The 16,795-nt window shown below is 46.5% G+C and overlaps 11 protein-coding genes across 11 annotated transcripts; 6 read left to right on the top strand and 5 right to left on the bottom strand.

The window, feature by feature from the left end:
* Nucleotides 1–191: 191 nt before the first annotated feature.
* KUCA_T00005587001 (uncharacterized protein) lies at nucleotides 192–2,360 on the bottom strand (the record flags this gene model as incomplete). Its single annotated transcript, XM_022606263.1, has 1 exon — nucleotides 192–2,360. One exon carries the CDS (start codon nucleotides 2,358–2,360, stop codon nucleotides 192–194), a length of 2,169 nt encoding a protein of 722 aa, XP_022461578.1.
* Nucleotides 2,361–3,090: 730 nt separating this feature from the next.
* KUCA_T00005586001 (uncharacterized protein) lies at nucleotides 3,091–3,567 on the bottom strand (the record flags this gene model as incomplete). Its single annotated transcript, XM_022606252.1, has 1 exon — nucleotides 3,091–3,567. One exon carries the CDS (start codon nucleotides 3,565–3,567, stop codon nucleotides 3,091–3,093), a length of 477 nt encoding a protein of 158 aa, XP_022461577.1.
* Nucleotides 3,568–3,685: 118 nt separating this feature from the next.
* On the bottom strand, nucleotides 3,686–4,615 carry KUCA_T00005585001 (uncharacterized protein; the record flags this gene model as incomplete). Its single annotated transcript, XM_022606241.1, has 2 exons — nucleotides 3,686–4,242; nucleotides 4,579–4,615. 2 exons carry the CDS (start codon nucleotides 4,613–4,615, stop codon nucleotides 3,686–3,688), a joined length of 594 nt encoding a protein of 197 aa, XP_022461576.1.
* A 440-nt stretch (nucleotides 4,616–5,055) lies between these two features.
* On the top strand, nucleotides 5,056–5,521 carry KUCA_T00005584001 (uncharacterized protein; the record flags this gene model as incomplete). Its single annotated transcript, XM_022606230.1, has 2 exons — nucleotides 5,056–5,121; nucleotides 5,183–5,521. 2 exons carry the CDS (start codon nucleotides 5,056–5,058, stop codon nucleotides 5,519–5,521), a joined length of 405 nt encoding a protein of 134 aa, XP_022461575.1.
* A 621-nt stretch (nucleotides 5,522–6,142) lies between these two features.
* On the top strand, nucleotides 6,143–7,102 carry KUCA_T00005583001 (uncharacterized protein; the record flags this gene model as incomplete). Its single annotated transcript, XM_022606218.1, has 1 exon — nucleotides 6,143–7,102. One exon carries the CDS (start codon nucleotides 6,143–6,145, stop codon nucleotides 7,100–7,102), a length of 960 nt encoding a protein of 319 aa, XP_022461574.1.
* Nucleotides 7,103–7,374: 272 nt separating this feature from the next.
* On the bottom strand, nucleotides 7,375–7,920 carry KUCA_T00005582001 (uncharacterized protein; the record flags this gene model as incomplete). Its single annotated transcript, XM_022606207.1, has 1 exon — nucleotides 7,375–7,920. One exon carries the CDS (start codon nucleotides 7,918–7,920, stop codon nucleotides 7,375–7,377), a length of 546 nt encoding a protein of 181 aa, XP_022461573.1.
* Nucleotides 7,921–8,177: 257 nt separating this feature from the next.
* On the top strand, nucleotides 8,178–8,837 carry KUCA_T00005581001 (uncharacterized protein; the record flags this gene model as incomplete). The annotated part of the gene is made up of 1 exon (XM_022606196.1): nucleotides 8,178–8,837. One exon carries the CDS (start codon nucleotides 8,178–8,180, stop codon nucleotides 8,835–8,837), a length of 660 nt encoding a protein of 219 aa, XP_022461572.1.
* Nucleotides 8,838–9,211: 374 nt separating this feature from the next.
* On the top strand, nucleotides 9,212–10,696 carry KUCA_T00005580001 (uncharacterized protein; the record flags this gene model as incomplete). The annotated part of the gene is made up of 1 exon (XM_022606185.1): nucleotides 9,212–10,696. One exon carries the CDS (start codon nucleotides 9,212–9,214, stop codon nucleotides 10,694–10,696), a length of 1,485 nt encoding a protein of 494 aa, XP_022461571.1.
* A 57-nt stretch (nucleotides 10,697–10,753) lies between these two features.
* On the bottom strand, nucleotides 10,754–11,989 carry KUCA_T00005579001 (uncharacterized protein; the record flags this gene model as incomplete). The annotated part of the gene is made up of 1 exon (XM_022606174.1): nucleotides 10,754–11,989. The coding sequence occupies one exon, from the start codon at nucleotides 11,987–11,989 to the stop codon at nucleotides 10,754–10,756; it is 1,236 nt and encodes a 411-aa protein (XP_022461570.1).
* A 244-nt stretch (nucleotides 11,990–12,233) lies between these two features.
* KUCA_T00005578001 (uncharacterized protein) lies at nucleotides 12,234–14,424 on the top strand (the record flags this gene model as incomplete). Its single annotated transcript, XM_022606163.1, has 2 exons — nucleotides 12,234–12,344; nucleotides 12,556–14,424. The coding sequence occupies 2 exons, from the start codon at nucleotides 12,234–12,236 to the stop codon at nucleotides 14,422–14,424; spliced, it is 1,980 nt and encodes a 659-aa protein (XP_022461569.1).
* Nucleotides 14,425–14,920: 496 nt separating this feature from the next.
* KUCA_T00005577001 (uncharacterized protein) lies at nucleotides 14,921–16,787 on the top strand (the record flags this gene model as incomplete). Its single annotated transcript, XM_022606152.1, has 2 exons — nucleotides 14,921–14,936; nucleotides 15,019–16,787. The coding sequence occupies 2 exons, from the start codon at nucleotides 14,921–14,923 to the stop codon at nucleotides 16,785–16,787; spliced, it is 1,785 nt and encodes a 594-aa protein (XP_022461568.1).
* Between the last annotated feature and the right edge of the window lie 8 nt (nucleotides 16,788–16,795).

Below are 16,795 nucleotides of genomic sequence, written 5' to 3'. Positions count from 1 at the left end.
TCATTGGCTATTTCATTGACTCTTCTGTTCAAGCTGTAATCAAGCCATCACGTGAAAATTTCAGATTGAAGCCTCTAGGCTGTTGAAACTTTCCAGTCACAGCATTAACAGCTCTCCATATTACTCCTACAACCTTCCTCAAAGTCTCTTTTTCATTGTTTCTTCCATGTATTTACCTCTTTTCCCTTTCCTCACAAACACGCGGTCTCCCTCTTCAACCAGTTCAACTCAGCAGATCTTCTAGGCAACAATGGAGAGATTGTTTCCCAAACTTGCTTGTGATACTCGTTGATCCAGAACTTCTCGTCAAACGTAAGCAACTTGTTGTTGATCAGCTTTCTGCAGAAAGGCACTAAAGTGATGGTCTCGAACTCGTAGAACTGTTTGGTGCCCGCTGGAATGTCCTCAGCCTTCTTCACGTACATCATACTTTCAATTCTGATACCAAACTCGCCTGGCTTATAGAATCCAGGTTCGTTACTCAGTAAATTGCCGAGTTGCAGAGGAAACTTGGCATGACCCGCAATGCGGTATCCAATTCCCATTGGACCCTCGTGGACGTTGAGAAAAGCACCAACGCCATGGCCTGTAGAATGTGGGTAATCCAGTCCGTGTTGCCAAAGATGCTGTCTTGCAAAAGAGTCAATCATCAAACCAGTGGTTCCCTCTGGGAATCGAGTTCTCGCAAGGGCAACATGGCCCTTCAACACCAAGGTATAGGCGTTCATCTCCTCTTTGGAAGGAGACGTAAAGTGCACAGTACGGGTGGTATCTGTTGTTCCTTCCAAAAATTGCGATCCAGTATCACAGAGGTAGATTTTGGCGGGATTGATCATCGCAGGGCTATGCTTTGGCGAATAGTGCACTACAGCAGCATTTGCACCAGTGGCACTGATGGTCTCGAAAGACAACCCGACAAAATTTTTTTCCTGTCTTCTGAACTCTGATAGCTTTTCATCTGCTTCAACCTCATCGATAAGCTCGCCGTTCTCAACAAGCTCGTTTTCCAACCAACTCAGAAACTTCACTATGGCGGTGGAGTCCTTGACCTGCGCCAGCCTGGCGCCCTCGATCTCCTCGCGGGTTTTTGTGGATTTCAGTTCATCCAATGGTGAGTCCACGAGCTTGAAATTCTTTTCTGTGATGTGGTTAACGATCTCCCAGGACGTGGTTTTCGCTGGGAGAGCCACCAGCTTCGACCTGCTGGAGAGATCTTTGACGTCTTCAAAGATCTGACTGTACTTGAACAACTTGATATTGTTAGACTCCAGATACTGGGAAAAGGCTGCAAATCTTTCATGGGCATCCACATAGACTTTTATGCTATCGCCGTCAATGATCAGGTATGCGAAGAAAACAGGGTTATACTCAATATCAGATCCTCTGATATTCAAGAACCACGCAATCTCGTCAAGAGCACTCACAACAATAGAAGTTGCTCCCACCTTCTCCAGTTTCTCTTTTACAAGCTTGAGCTTTTCGGACACATCGAGTCCAGTCAGACTTTTCTCCAGTATACGAATGGGTTCAAGGTGACGTGGGACAGCGACCTCAAAACGGCCCCAAATGGCATCAACCAGATTCCTGGATACCGGCTTGAGACTCACTGCTGGTTTGAGCTTTGTGTCTTTGAACCCCTCCAGTTTTTGCTTCACGATCTGGTCCAGAGATTCAATAGAGACGTAAGATGCAAGTTTGGGGTCGATTCCAATGTGGATTTCTCTTCCAGAATCCTGGGACATTTGCACAGCATTGAAAGCAGTCCATTGCTGCCACGTAGGGTCTTCGGGCACTCCCTCGCGCAAAAGAGACCAGTTAAAGTCAAGCTCCTGAGTCGCCTGGGTGAAGTATCTTCCGTCTGTCGATAACACAGAAAGCCCTTCGGGCTGCTCGTTCATACACATGGGATCACGGGTGATGACAGCAACTCCCGCACTGCCACTGAAACCCGAAATGAAGCTTCTCCTCTGGTCCGCTGGGGCTGTGTACTCTGACTGGTGTGCGTCTTCACTGGGAACAATGTAGATCTCGATGTCTTCTTTCTGCATCTCCAGTCTCAAGGCTTCGAGTCTTCTGGAGGTGTTGATCTCCTTGTCCTCCTCGGCACAAGGATTCACCACCTGATCGATGACGCTCGAGGCGCGAGTGGACTTCCCAGGTGAGCTCGGGTTGGACCCAGAACGCGTAAGCGACATCCGTTTGTAGTATGTGGAGCTCATCCGGCCCTGACGTGACAGTAGACCGGGACTGCAGTTACAGTTGAGACAAGCCCTGGAGTTTCTGCGGATGGCGGGGCCGCCGGCGCTCATATGGGTGGCCAGTGAGTAGGTGGAGGGACGTGGCTGGATGGTGTGTGACATTTGAAAACCGATATTCTTGGTTGAATGAGGTCCGATTGCACTCTTGTGGCGATTTTCCCACTTTTTAGCAAAGTTTTTTTTGACCAGAACAGCACACAGGTTAGCCAAACTGGATTGGGCATAGAGCAGGGAGAAAATTGGATGATCAAGCAATCTGGGAAACGTGGTTGCGCGCACGACGTTTTGTTTTTGGAAGAGAACCAGCCTCTTTTCTGGTGAGTGGACATTTGGATTGAGGTGGAATTTTTTACAGAAAAAAAATTGCAAAAATGACTTACAATTTCCGTATTAGTTTGCTGGTAAATGTTAGATCTCTCTTTATGGCGTTTTGGGAAAAGCAACCGGTAGTGTAAAGAAAACTCTGGGGTTATCTATCTCATCAGCGAGGTGAATTAACCCCTTTGGGACTTGGAGTGAAATTTCGATCTGACAATGTGGTCTGTATTCTGGTGGAAATTTCTTTTGTATTATTGAAAACATAAATCCAAGTTGCATTTTCTGTTAACTTAACATTAAAATTGTCAAATTCGGGCAAAGTTGGGGGATTTACGGCGTTTTCAGGAATCCGCTCGTGCGGCTCGGCTGTCTAACTGGGCCCGACTCTTTGGCTGTGAGTCTATAAGCTTCCAAAATTGGTACTTGAACTACTATTTGATTTGAAATTTGATTTGTGAAACCTAGGCATTTTCATTTTCTACTACTTTTGAATCATTCGATATTATGAAAACGTTTAGCTCGAGGTCATAACCTGCCAGACACGGATGAGGTTGTCGGTGTAACCGGAGAACAGGCTTTGACCGTCGGCGGACCAGGCGACGGAGATACACTCAGGCTCCTTTCCACCGGCAGCGGAGGAAACCTCTGGTTTCAACTCGTCCATCAAAGATTGTGATTGCAAGTTGTAGATCTTGATCGAGGCAGAGGTGGCAGCACACAACCAGTATCTGTTTGGAGAGAAGGCCAAGTCGTGGACAACGTCACCGGATGGCAAGGTGAAAAGAACCTTCTTTCCGGACAAGTCCCAGACAATGATTCCGTCCTTTCCACCAGAGGCACACAAAGTGGCATCTGGGGCAATGGTGACGGCGGAGACGTAACCGTTGTGTCCAACGTAGTCGGCGTTCACGGAGAGGGTGTTCAAGTCCCATTCCTGTTGGATGTTAGTAAGTTGCGAAATGAAATGGGGCACTCCGAAGAAGCTCAACATTCTCAATTCCTTTCCGGGTTCCGTTGTTGTTTTGGTAATCAGAGATCTTGGTGATAATTTTATGTCTCATTCGAAGCTGGTGGGCAACGTCTGAAGTAGCAAATATTTGATACATCATCTAGAAGCGGAACCTTTGGAGGAAATCGAATCTTTGAGCGAGTCCCTTGGAATAGTTAGAAGGAGAAAAACATACCTTGACAACCTTGTCCCAGCCAACAGACAAGAAGTTAGTGGACTCGGAGGTTGGGAAGAACTTAACGGTGGAGACCCAGTCGTTGTGAGATTTCAAGGTGTGAACACAGTCACCAACGGTGTTCCAAACCTTGATGGTCTTGTCTCTGGAACCAGAGACGATGTGTCTAGAGTTGGATGAGATGGACACGGACAGAACGTCACCTTCGTGGCCGACGAATCTGGAGACAGACTCACCGGTCTCCAACTTCCAGAGACGCAAAGTCTTGTCCCAGGAAGAGGAGATGGCAAAAGCTCCATCAGGAGAGATGACAGCATCGGAAACGATGTGGGAGTGACCCTTCAAGGCTCTCTTTGGGTAACCGTACGATTGCTCGTCACGGGTCAATTGCCAGGTGATCAGGGTCTTGTCTCTGGAAGCAGAGAGCAAGAGATCTGGGTTAGATGGGGTGGTGACCAAACGAGTGACCCAGCCGTTGTGGCCTAGAAACTTGAGTTAGTATAAAGTCCGGGAGGATGTATTTCAGTGGATCGCTTGAGGTTGATGAGTGAAATTTTGAAGTCTTCGAAACTGAAACTTTTCAACGTTGAAAATTTTCGAAATTCTTGGCCGAACAAGTTGAAAAATAGGCAGTCAAATCTTGTCAACAAGACAATCATGCAAATTCTATCTGCAAAGAGATTAACCGACTCTGGCCCTGTTTTCAGCACCCTCAACTTTGACCGGTACTGTTCACAGCTCATAGAACTCTGCATGATTCTCGACTCTTTAATCACAGCCTCAAATGGGAAATCCCTGGATCTAAAATGCCAACATACCTTCCAAGGTACCTCTCAAAACAAGAACTTCAGTCATTATTGGGGAAAAATGTGTGTTCTTTGTGGATGTAAAGACGCTCTAGCACTGTTAATTTTTTCACCAACCAAAGAGCGTTGATGGGCTACTGCTTTGGAGGTTAGGCGGCCCTGGGTGTGCACAAAAACGCTGCCCGGAGCGGTAATTCGTGCCAGGGACGACCATCTGTGGGCGTTAAGCAAAGTGCCGTAATGTACGCATACCGGGATGGTGTATACTTGGTGGAAGCGTGACTGTTCTTTAAGTGGGATAACCAACATAGCGCCGCATTGGAAATGAGACGTGTGTACACCGATTGTTGTTTGCACTATATTGGTTTTCGCACTTCGCTCATAGAATGAAGGGACTAACAGGTTAGTATAGCTGGTGTCGTACTTTAAATACAGCTCCTTCTGGTTTACATTCCCTGAACCCTTATTTCTTGCTTGTTCTATCCGATTATGAGTGAAGAGTCGGACATACGGTATATCCAGGAGAGACTGGATTCTCTGTATGAGATAGACACTGTGAGTCTCGATCTACTATCTCTTTCACCGTGACCCCAACTAACAGTATATTTCTCGCTAGAAAATAGTTACACTGCTAGATAACATGTCCTCAGCCATATCAAATCTGCACGAGGGAAAGAAGATGATTTCTCAATCGAAAGAGGAGTCACTAGAGGAGGTGAAAAAACAGTTCAAGGAGAACTGCGGTAACGTTTACGAGAACCTGTCTAGTGCAGTCATAGGATTGAGACGTGAAATTAAGCTTCTGGACCATCGCACAAATGCAAATGTGGTGTCCGACAAAGAAGTTAGGATTTTGCCCGTGAACATCAACAAGAAAGCCGTTTGGGTGGGCGAGTGGAAGCTGAACCAGGAGGTGGAGAATCTGGAAGCGATGTTGGAGGAGAAAGCGAGCTGATGCGAGCTGTCGCCAATCAAAAGGATATAAGCTTTTTTGGATCCAGATTCGTGTTTTGAGCAGAGCCCGATTCAAAGATCCAGACCTTGTTCTGTGATGCATTCTCACACTAAACCACCAAACCAGCCCCAGATTCCAGTATCACAATTCGAATAAGTCTCTCGCGCACTCTGCCATTCAATCTGCATTCCCTATGGACCTACCAACAGACTATTTTCCTCAACAGGCCTCTGCAGTTGGTCTCCTCACTTAGCAACCAACCTCTCCATAGGCCCTCAAGCAATCGCACGGGCACGCGCCCAAATCCGCCAAGAGTTGTTCCACACTTTCAAAGAACTCCCACAATTTGTACAATATAACAAAACACGAGTAAATATAATTTTTTGCCCCAAAGTCCAAACACCGATTCCCTATTATTCCCAATGTTGGATCATGCACGCCCCAAACCGGAGAACACACGCAGCCCGATGCTTCGGAAACGAAAGGGGCTCATCTGCCAAAAACGGGGCCATTGGAGATTTACAGTCGATCTTTTCGCGTGGTACTTTTCCCAGTGGATACTGGGGTTCAAAGTGATTTTGATCCTTATCGTTTTTCGGAATTTTGAATAGTTCACGAGCCATGAGATTGCTGATATCGGTGGCTTTAACTTTGTCTATGCTGCTTCAGGCAGTTAGCGGTGCCCCCGCCGTTAACGACGCTAAACAGAGACCGCTTATTCCAGACTCTACTGCACTGGAAACGCTAACTTCGACCCATTTGAAGGAGGGCAGTGATAGCGAAGATCTGGTGGTTTACAAGGATGATCACGGGTTCATATACGCGAAATTCGATCTCGTGCATCTGATGAAGATTTACGGTGGGGAAGCGGATGATGTTGAGATCGGCGAAATGGTGTTGATGTCCACACAATACTTCAACTTGACTCAAGGAGCAATTGATCTGGAGAGAGATAGTGAAAAACGCCGTGTTAAGGCATCGGATGTGGAGTCTGGGTTCAAGAGACAGAGAGCCAAGTTTGTGTCCATTGAGGTTTCACCCGAACAATCGTTCGTGAGAAGTGCGTATTCGTCTCGGATGAGCAACGAGCAGCCGCGTGGAGCTGCAAGTGCTAGAAGTGCAGAAAAACCAACTTCTTTGGACGACGGGCACGATCACGGGTTTAGACATGACCCTCAAGACTCCTACGCTACGCTTGTGCATGCGCGTTATGGAAAGTGTCGTGGGGTCCACAAACTTGTTCTGAAGGGAGAGATAATTAATCTTGAGAGCAAGGAAGTTGTTACCCAATTCAAGGCCACAGGGAACATTCCTGTGGATCCTCTGGATTACCGCGCCCACAGAACCACTCTGGAGTCTTTCAAGAGCTTTGGTCGCGATTGCTTTGAAAAATTGCATCGTCTGGGCTCGTTGTTTGATGAAGACACCATTCTTGGATTTGCAGTACTGAGTTTTGTGATTTGTGCTGTTTATGCGATCAAGGACGTGATCAAAGCTAAACTACATGACTCTGAGGAGGATGAGATGAACGAGCAGGAGAAGAAGCAGAAACTGGTGAGGGAGTTGTTCGCGAAGAATTGACGACTATTGGTGCGTCCTCGGGAGAATGTGGTGTTTTTGTGTTGGCGAGAGTCTTCAAGGAATCCAGTGATTTGGTGAGAATCCGAAATTTGCTGGTGTTTTGCATCTCTGGCGTGAATTAAGAGGGAAGTGGTGTTTTTTTTTATCAGCATACCTAGTATGTACGGTTTCGGTGGGTTATTTGTTCGTTTATCTACTTCTGGTATCAATTTCCAGTTCCTATAGCTATTCATTAATGATGGTTTATACCGCGCGTTTGCTGTGTCTGTAGTCTAAGCATCGACGAAATCGTCGAACCTGTTCTTGAACTTGAGTATGTTTTGCTTGATCTTAGATCCATCCACCCAGGTCAGGTAATCTTCTAGATTCCTCGTAACCAAGTAGGCTGGGTCTGTGATCACATTGGGGCCAATTCTGATGTGGCCTTGCTCGACAAATTTCACGGCATCCGGTGTGTTCTCTGCCATTTTGAGCCTCGTCATCACTATCGGCAGTCTTCTTCTGCAGATAGCCGAGACCGTCATCTTATTCTCAAGATCAGAAATCTTAGACTTGGTGGCCAGAATGCCCATATCGTAAAGCTTCTCTAGCAGCATTTGCTCGTGTTTGATTCTGAAAGGGTCATTCGGCTGTAACAAAGACAGTCTGTGTGCTAACTTCCGCACATCTCCGCAGATCTTGTTGTATTTGTGGTAGTCCTCTCTGTCCTGAATGTGGTAGCGTCTCATCACCTCCAAGTCTCTGTGGCCATCCTTCCAGTTGAGGAAGTCTACCTTTTTCAGTAGCTTCTGCTCATGATGTTTGAGTTTTCTGACCATTTTAAAGAAGACCGTTTATGCAAACCAGGATATATATATGGTCGGATGTATCAGTTAGTACCCAATAGCTCAATCGATATTTCACTCCTAGCCCAAATAAAAATTTACTAGGCTCATCTCTTAGGGGTTACCCGGGCCTTGGGATCCAGCGACGAAATTTTGGCTCCACGACGGAATCGGTTCACGTCTCTGAATGTTTCCTCCAGTTCTTACGCCATCTTTTTTGTGGTTAACGCTGTTTCGAAGCATTGTTCGAGATGTTGTCGCGTAATATAGTTCTCCAGCAACGGCTGTTTTCAACCGCGAGACCGGTGCTGTCGCACATCGGTTCGGCCCCAATCAGAGTGCCTGAAGACTTCAAGATTGAGATGAATGATCTTTTGCACCCAAAAGTCATAAGGAAGGGCAGAAATCAAATTGTGCTATCGCAGTTACTCACCTTCAACGGACCAAAGGGCTCCATGGATCTGGTTGCTCCAAATTTCATACAGGTTGAGCAGCAGGATGGAAAGATGAACATATCCATTCCCAATGCTAAGGACAAGATCCAGAGGTCTCTCTGGGGCACATTCCGCACTCTTATAGACAACAATATCAAGGGTGTGACCGAGGGACATGTTTCTATGCTGAAATTGCGCGGCACTGGTTACAGAGCCATGTTGGAGACGAAACCAGACGGAAAGAAATGGGTCATGCTGAAGATTGGTAAGGCCGATTTACAAGGTTTGCCTATCCCAGAAGGTATCGAGGTATCTATCCCAACACAGACATCGGTGATTCTCGAGGGAACAAACCTGCAACAGGTGAATCTCTATGCTGCCAGACTGAGGAAGTTCCATCCTCCTGAGCCATACAAGGGTAAGGGAATATACATGAACGATGAGACTATCAAGCTGAAAGATAGAAAGGTGAAATGATCGCATGACTAGATATTGAAAATACATAAACGGCCTGTAAATACGTCCTCCGAACGTGAGCTGTAAGAGAGAGGCAGTGGTGCTTTCAGGCATATTCTCTCACAGAAACATGTACTAAACCAAGCGTTACTGTATGGATTACACATGGGTACGCTTCCTAACTTTTTTCAGTAATTTCCAACATTTTCTTGGACCTACAACTCTTCCTAATTTGCATTTCAGTTCTCCAATTCCCCGAGGCCGTCTTATGTATCTGCGCGGGGCTGCGTAACCACCTCATCATAGAAAAAAAATCTAGAAATAATTTTGAGTAGCTCCACGCGAACACCCTATACTGACTACTCTCCAACCAGCACGCATTTGCCCTAATCAGCATGTCTTCAGTCAGACAGAGAGTTCCTGAAGCCAGGAATCCAACCCTTCCCGCACAATCTACCCCAGAACAGCGGTATTGGAGGGGATTTGTGAATACGCAGCTTGTCAAAGAGCACAATGCCGTCACACACATACACTTCAACCCGGTGTCTCCACATGATTTTGCCGTGACAAGCTCTACCAGAATTCAAATATTCAGCTCGAAGACAAGACAAGTGATCAAGACATTTTCGCGGTTCAAAGACACCGTGTATAGTGGGGAGTTCAGAGACGATGGAAAGCTACTTGTTGCTGGAGATGCAACTGGTTTGGTTCAGATTTTCGATGCATACCAGCCAAAAAGCTTGCTAGTGACGATAAAGCCCACCAGTCATCCTGTTCATGTCACAAAATTCAACCCAACAGTTTCTACTCAGCTTTTGACTGCCTCTGATGACCGCTGTGTGAGACTGTACGACATCTCCAACTCTGCAGCCCCATTACTTACTTTGGATGACCATTCCGATTACGTGCGCACTGCTAGTTTCATCCCAGGCACCAGTTTGATTGCCACTGGTTGTTATGACGGATATATACGATTGTTCGACCCACGCAGTGGAGACAAAGTCGCGCAGTTCAACCAACAGGATCCCGTTGAGGATCTTCTTTCGCTCTCGCCAACAAGTCTCGTTTCGTGTGGAGGCCCCAGTTTAAAAGTGTGGGATTTGTCTGCAGGCAAGTCTTTTAAGACCTTGACGAACTTTGCTAAGACCGTGACATGTTTGTCCAATGCTGGAGAAAGAGGCATCCTGGCTGGTTCTATAGACGGTCATGTCAAGGTGTTTGACAGCTCCAGTCCTGAGTGGCAGGTCACGTTCGGCTGGAAATTCGGCAATGGTGTTATGAGCTGTGGAGTTTCTCCAAACCATAAGCATTTTGTTGCTGGTTTAAATTCAGGTTTATTGGCTGTGAGGACGAGAAAAATTGAGTCTACCAAGTCCAAGCAACTGCCCAAGGAGAAATCCAACGCTTTCGCAAGAATGCTTAAGGGTTCCGACTATTTAGGAGAATTTGAACACCAGGTCATTAATGACGCTCAGCAACAGCAGAAGAAGCTGAGACAATTTGAAAAAGATTTGAACAGTTTCAAGTGGTCGGATGCTTTGAACAGTGCTTTCGTTTCGGGATTGCCCAAAGAACATACTGTGGCTGCTCTCGAGGAGCTCAAGAGAAGAGGAAAGGTTCGTGCTGCTTTGAGTGACAGAGACGAAATGTCACTGGAGCCATTGCTGACTTGGTCTTTGAAGGCTATTGAGGATACCAGAACGGTAGGCATAGTCTCTGACTATGTGGGTGTGGTACTGGAATTGTACGCGGATATGGTGGAGAGAAGCCCAATTCTGGAGGAATTACTTCTTTCGTTGGACAAAAAGCTCAGCTCAGAAATTGTCAAAGCTCAAGAAGCCCAGAAGATCGAGGGTATGTTAGAGTTATTGAGTGTATAAAGGAAGAGCCGCATACTAGTCAGCATGTAGCAACCTCAAAAGATATCCAGATCATATTCATCTCCGTTTAAAGAACTTCCCCCTGTTCTTCTTATTAATTTTCAGTCGAACGAAATTGTTGCTCACAAAGGCGTTTCGCTTCTGAGCATCCAGCTTGGCCCATTTAGTCTTCTTCGCCTCTTCGTATTCACTCTCGTCTTCTTCGCTGCTGACTTCTTCACTTTCGTCCGTATCTGGATTAGCATCTTGTTCGATTTTGCCTAATTTCTTGTGAATGTCAACTGTAGCCAAGTCGTCCTCCATATCCATTGGCATCGTCTTGATCCGCACCCTTCTGGTGCTTCTCTTCTGCGTCCTGGCCTTTTTTCTATATACCGGCTCTGGCTCTGCTGTAGTTTGATCAGCTTCATCTTTAGTGGTGTCTTCGTCGTTTCCTCGAGTTTCATTAATTTTTTCCTGTGATAGAGCAAGGTTTTCACTCTGGATAAGGAGCCGTATATCCTCGTCCTCGATATCACTCTCGTGCATATTTTCGCGCTGCCTCTTCAGTTCCTCAATTTCATGGCCCATCTGAAAAATGGATTTGTTTCGAGACTTCAATACCGGTGATGGCTCGATTATCTTCGTGGGCGAGATCAGTTGGGCCTTTGCCCACTTGGTTGGTGTTAGCTGTGTTGGGTCAGATGTTGGTGCGAGAGTAGGGCTGGATCCAAAGTGAATCGGCTCCACTTGCCTGCTTTCTCTCCGCAAGTAAATTGGTGTGTCCATCACTTCTTTGGACGGAGATCCGTTCGGTTCTTGGAGAACCCTCGCAGTTGAGGGTGTCATATCCCCAAAGGTCAGTAGCTTGGCCTTCTTGGTAGGGGTCTTGAACGTCGCATCCTGCTTTTTTGTTGGAGTTTCGGGGATCTGTGGCTCTTTTTCCAGTAGTTTCAGATCGAATAGTCCAAGGATCCTTCCTCCCAATTGAGGGGTCGGGCCCAATTCGGTGATCACCAAGGTCTCCTCTTCCTCTTCTTGTTGAAGTTTCGTTTTGATATCATCGAACTCATTATCATTTAATTGACTCTGATCAACTTCCACCACTTTCACTGCTTCAGACTCCAAAGTGCTTCGCAATGCCCGCTTATATTTCTCGTATTTCTTGTACTTCCGCGCCATACCCTCGTTGCTCTTCACGTCCTTGAACTCAGGCAATCGCCCGTCGTTGCCATTGGCAAAGCTGTGTTCCCATTGTTTGATCTCCTTCTTCAAAAGTCCGATTTTCTCCTCTATCTTTGCCACAGTTGCCATTTTGTCACAAGCCGAGCCCGAGATGCTTGATTTTTTACCCAGAAATGTAAGCAGCTTGAAGTATAATGGAGAGTCGCGCGTGCCAAAACGCGAAAACCGCGATGAGCAAGGCCGATGCGTGTATTGACAATATGCGAGGTCTGGATAGACGTTTAGAGAAATAGACATATATTCTTATTTCTTGTTCCCTATACCATAGAGAATATAGTGCATATTGATATAGCATCTATCTATATGTTTCACAATGGCTAGTTCAGACAAATTCGTCACCATATATGTGCTCGATCAGAGTCCCGCGATGGCTCCCCATTTTGACCAGGCCAAAGCGTATGTGGAAAGTTGTCTGGTGGGGAAGGTATGTTCTTATGATTATTTGTTGTTTATTGTATGCAACTAACCAGATATTCAGGTTCTCAAGGGCAAAGTACTTGATCAGGTCAATGTGATCACCACTCATAGTGGAGGTAAGTTCTATTTGCTCTATTCATGCAAATGTCGGGGTCCCATGCTAACTATGACTAGAAACGTCAGCTTCTGAGATTGTTGATCCTGTATCCCAGCTACAGATATTATATGACCATTTAGAGGAGAAACGACCTCATGGCCGGTATTCCGTCACCCCTGGCTATGAGAGCCTGCAGAGGTTTCGAGAGAGGGTGAACCTCAATAGTGCTCCCGTGCAGGAGCAAGAGGGAACTTTGGTGGATGGAGTATTCCTTGCTCTGAAATGCATCTCAATGCTCTTGAAGAAGGATCTGACTACTGGGAAGTTGGTTCTTCCGACAGAAAGACTTACAATTGTAGTTTTGACCAATTGTGAGTCGAATACAGGAATCCAAACAGCCGATGTGGAACTGCTTCGAACGATGCTCCGTATAGGCAATGTCACCCTCACGGTGGTGGACTACGGACTTGGTAAGACTGAGTCTTCATTTGTGAAACAGGAGCAGGAATCGAAGTGGCTGGAGTTTTTTGGAAGACTACCATCTCGAGAACTGGACTCCGTTTTTAGCCAGCGATATCTGATGTCTTCTATCGTGAGCGGTGAGAAGGTGAATCGTGCTACTTTTTATTGGCAGGATGCACCTGTGACGACAACGTATCGTCCTGTGAAAGCTTTTAGTGGTGAGATACGACTTGGATGTGACGTTTTGAAGGAGGAATTGGTTTTGAGCGATCCGAATGCAGTCCCTCAAGTGCAGAATCAAACCATTAGGATGAACGCCGAGGGCTACTCATTGGTCAAAAAGGAGCCACCTTTGAATGCGAGCAAGAAGGTGGTGGAGAAAACTAATGAAGGATATTATTCAGCAGGTAATATCAAACAACTCAAGAGCTACTACACTGTGGAGAGTGTTGTGAATGAATCCACCGGAAAGGCTGATAAAGTGCAGCGAGAAGTTGATTCCTTCAGGATACAGCGAAGGTATAAATTCGGGACCTCTGAGATACCCGTTTCGGATGTCTCAAGGGCCAGTCTCAAATTTCCAACTCATCCAGCCATTGATGTGATCGGATTCCAAAAAAAAGCTGATTTACCTCCATGGTATTTTGTTCACGAGCCTTTGCTCATAACACATCCATTGCCTGATGCCGGCACCAAAAGCGAGCAACTTTTTAATGTTCTGTGCCAGGCACTTTTGGACTTGGACTATATTGCCATAGTGCGGTTTGTACAGAAGAAAGACACTCCGGTAGAGGTTTGCGCTATGATTCCATTCCTGCTTGCTGATGTTCGGTCTCAGGCCTTCAAGGGTGTCATTTTGAATTTGAAAAGAGCTCGAGATGATAAGCTGGAGACCAACTCATTGGATGGCAGTAGCTACTGCTTTACTTTGATCAAGCTTCCGTTTAGAGAGGACGAGATGGTGGCTGTGTTTCCACGCAATAAGAGCTCTGTTGATGAGAGTCCCTCTGAGGAGCTTTTGGACTTCATGGGCGAACTCGTGGATATCCAGGATTTGGACGCTCCAAATAAAAACTTCGATTCAAAGCCTGGAAGAGAAGGCAAATATCTGGAATTACAGTCATATCCTGATTTGACATTTCCGGAACCTCCATTCTCCAGCAACATATACAATAAGGTAACGGAGCAATTACTCGCGCAGAGGAACCCTACGATAGAATTCACCTCGCTTGTTTTGCGGAGATTGGTGTCGGAAATAAATATCTCTGGCGATGAGTCGCATTTGTTTGATACGTTGCTAACGAAAAGTCCTACTCTGGTTGATCAAGTTATCACTAAGGTTAATGAAGAGTGTGGGCCATTCAAGCCATCACTATCCACCCCGGCGGTTTCCCTCTCCAAGGAACGGGTCGAGCACGTTCTTGCTCTTTTTGACAACAACGAGAGACCACCACGGGAAACAAATTCGCGCGATAAGTACTCAAAGAATAGGATCGTGGCAGTGGATGCACCTCCACTGCAGCTGTGATGAGCCGCACGGGAGCTTCTTTTTATGTGTGAGTAGCTCCAAAAGTGCCCCGAAATGTAAAAGAATCAGCTGAACGAAACTCATTGAGTTGTTGAGAGATATGAGGCACCCTAATGGCTGTTTTGGGTGTATCTGCGCAAATTCATATGCCTCTTTTTGGAACTTTCAATTTAGTAGCATGCAGGTGCTGCGCATGGAGGTCGATCTCTCTGATAAAACCCACCTTGGTAACCTTATCCATATCCGGAGGCCAAGCCCAACACTCCAATTCCCATTGCCAGTTCAAACTCACTCGCGACTCAAATTATATTCGTCGAATATAATACATCACAGGTTATCCGCTTCTTTAGCTCAATCAAAATCAAAAACTACAGTATGGTAGTGTATTGTCAAATATGGCTATCCTGGTTCCTCATTCAGATGATCCCAGATTCCTGAGCCTCGTTGTTTTCAATCCGAGGATACCAGGACTACCAAGAAAACTTGCTATAGATAAATGTCAATTGAAAGGAGTATGACTGATTTGCCTTTTTCCATTGTGTGATGGTTATTCCTTTTTTTGCTTTCCAGTACTAACAATTCTCTTCACTACAGAAGCTACTTGGGCCGCGCTCCCCTCTACAACAAGGGCCGTTTCGGTTCACCTGTCGTACGATCTCAAATCTGATAGGCTGGCATATGCTTCAGGAAAATCGGTTTACTTGCGTTCTGTTGCCAATCCGGCCGAAACGGTGCAGTTCAATGGTCACAACTTCAACACCACGGTGGCCAAGTTTGCGCCCTCTGGTTTCTACGTGGCCTCCGGAGATGAGTCGGGTAATGTCAAGATTTGGGACGCTGCTGGTGACGAACAGATCGTTAAGGGCGACTACACGGTCATCAATGGCAGAATCAATGATCTTGCCTGGGATGCTGATAGTCAGAGGATTATAGCAGTGGGTGATGGTAAAGAGAGATACGGACATTGTTTCACGTGGGATTCCGGCAACACCGTCGGTGAGATCTCGGGCCACAGCGCCGTTGTGAATGCTGTTGCAATCAGGCCTGTTAGACCTTACAGAGCAGCTACTGTTTCAGACGATGCAGGGCTTGTATTTTTGCAGGGTCCCCCTTTCAAGTTCTCTATGAGTGTCAGGGGCAACCACACCAACTTCGTGCGCGATGTGGCTTTCTCGAAAGATGGAAACTTTATTGTCAGTGTTGGTGCCGATAGGGCAATTGTGCTGTATGACGGAAAATCAGGTGAATTTTTGAAAAAGATTGGTGAGTCTTCGTCTCATGAAGGTGGTATCTTTGCCGTTTCGTGGGTTCTGGACAGCACCACCGAGTTTGTAACCGCGTCTGCCGATGCTTCGGTCAAACTGTGGGATGCCGAGTCCGGTGAGTTGATCAGAACCTGGTCTTTGGAGAAGAGTTTGAGCAACCAGGTTCTGGGAGTTGTTTCCACGAAGGACTACATCATTTCCTTGACCTATTCGGGAGACTTGTACTATTGGACAAAAGACTCCGACTCTCCTGCCAAAATCGTCAGTGGACATCAGAAGTCTATAACATCTCTGGTTGAAGTTGGCGACAAGCTCTACTCCTCAAGTTATGACGGACGTGTTGTGAACTGGGATCTCGAGTCTGGGTCTGCGGAAGTCGTTGCTGGTGAAGGACACTCCAATCTTGTAGTCGGCATTGCAAAGTCTGAAACCGGTACCTTGACAACTGCCGCCTGGGATGATACAGTCAAGACCATAGCTGGAGGTAAATTCACATCGTCATCTTCGCTTGACCAACAACCGGTGGGAATTGCTTCAAATGGAAAGATCTCCGTTGTTGCTACGGAAGATTATTTGGCCTCCTACGAAGGTTCAACTCTGCTGAAAAAGATCAAGCTTGACTTCCCAGCAACCACTGTGGATATTTCGTCGTCAGTTATCGCAGTTGGTGATGCCAGTGGCTTCAACGTGAAGCTGTACTCCACGGACCTGACTCCCTCGTCCTCGTCTCTGCCTGCTCTGCGTTCCAAACCTTCATCGCTCAAGATTTCCCCAGATGAGAAATACCTCGCAGCAGGTGATGTAAGTGGAAAGATCACCCTTTACGACCTGGCCACTTATACGGTGAAGACATCCAGGTGGGCTTTCCACACAGCCAGCATCAACTCGATGAGCTGGCACAAGGACAACGACCATCTGGTGAGTGGGTCTCTGGACACAGGTTTCATTGTGTATTCGGTCTCGAAGCCGGTGAAGAACATAAAAAGCACTAATGCTCACAAAGAGGGAACTAACGCAGTGGAATGGTTGGACGAATCGACTATCGTCACTGCTGGGTCCGACGCGGCTCTCAAGTTCTGGAAGGTTACTTTCCACTAGAGAAAAGT

This window comes from Kuraishia capsulata, genomic scaffold, assembly GCF_000576695.1.
Source record: "Kuraishia capsulata CBS 1993 genomic scaffold, Kuraishia_capsulata_scaffold_7, whole genome shotgun sequence".
In the NCBI taxonomy this organism is placed as follows: domain Eukaryota; kingdom Fungi; phylum Ascomycota; class Pichiomycetes; order Pichiales; family Pichiaceae; genus Kuraishia; species Kuraishia capsulata.
Note: the sequence above shows the minus strand (reverse complement) of the source record. Positions and strands in the feature narration are given on the sequence as shown.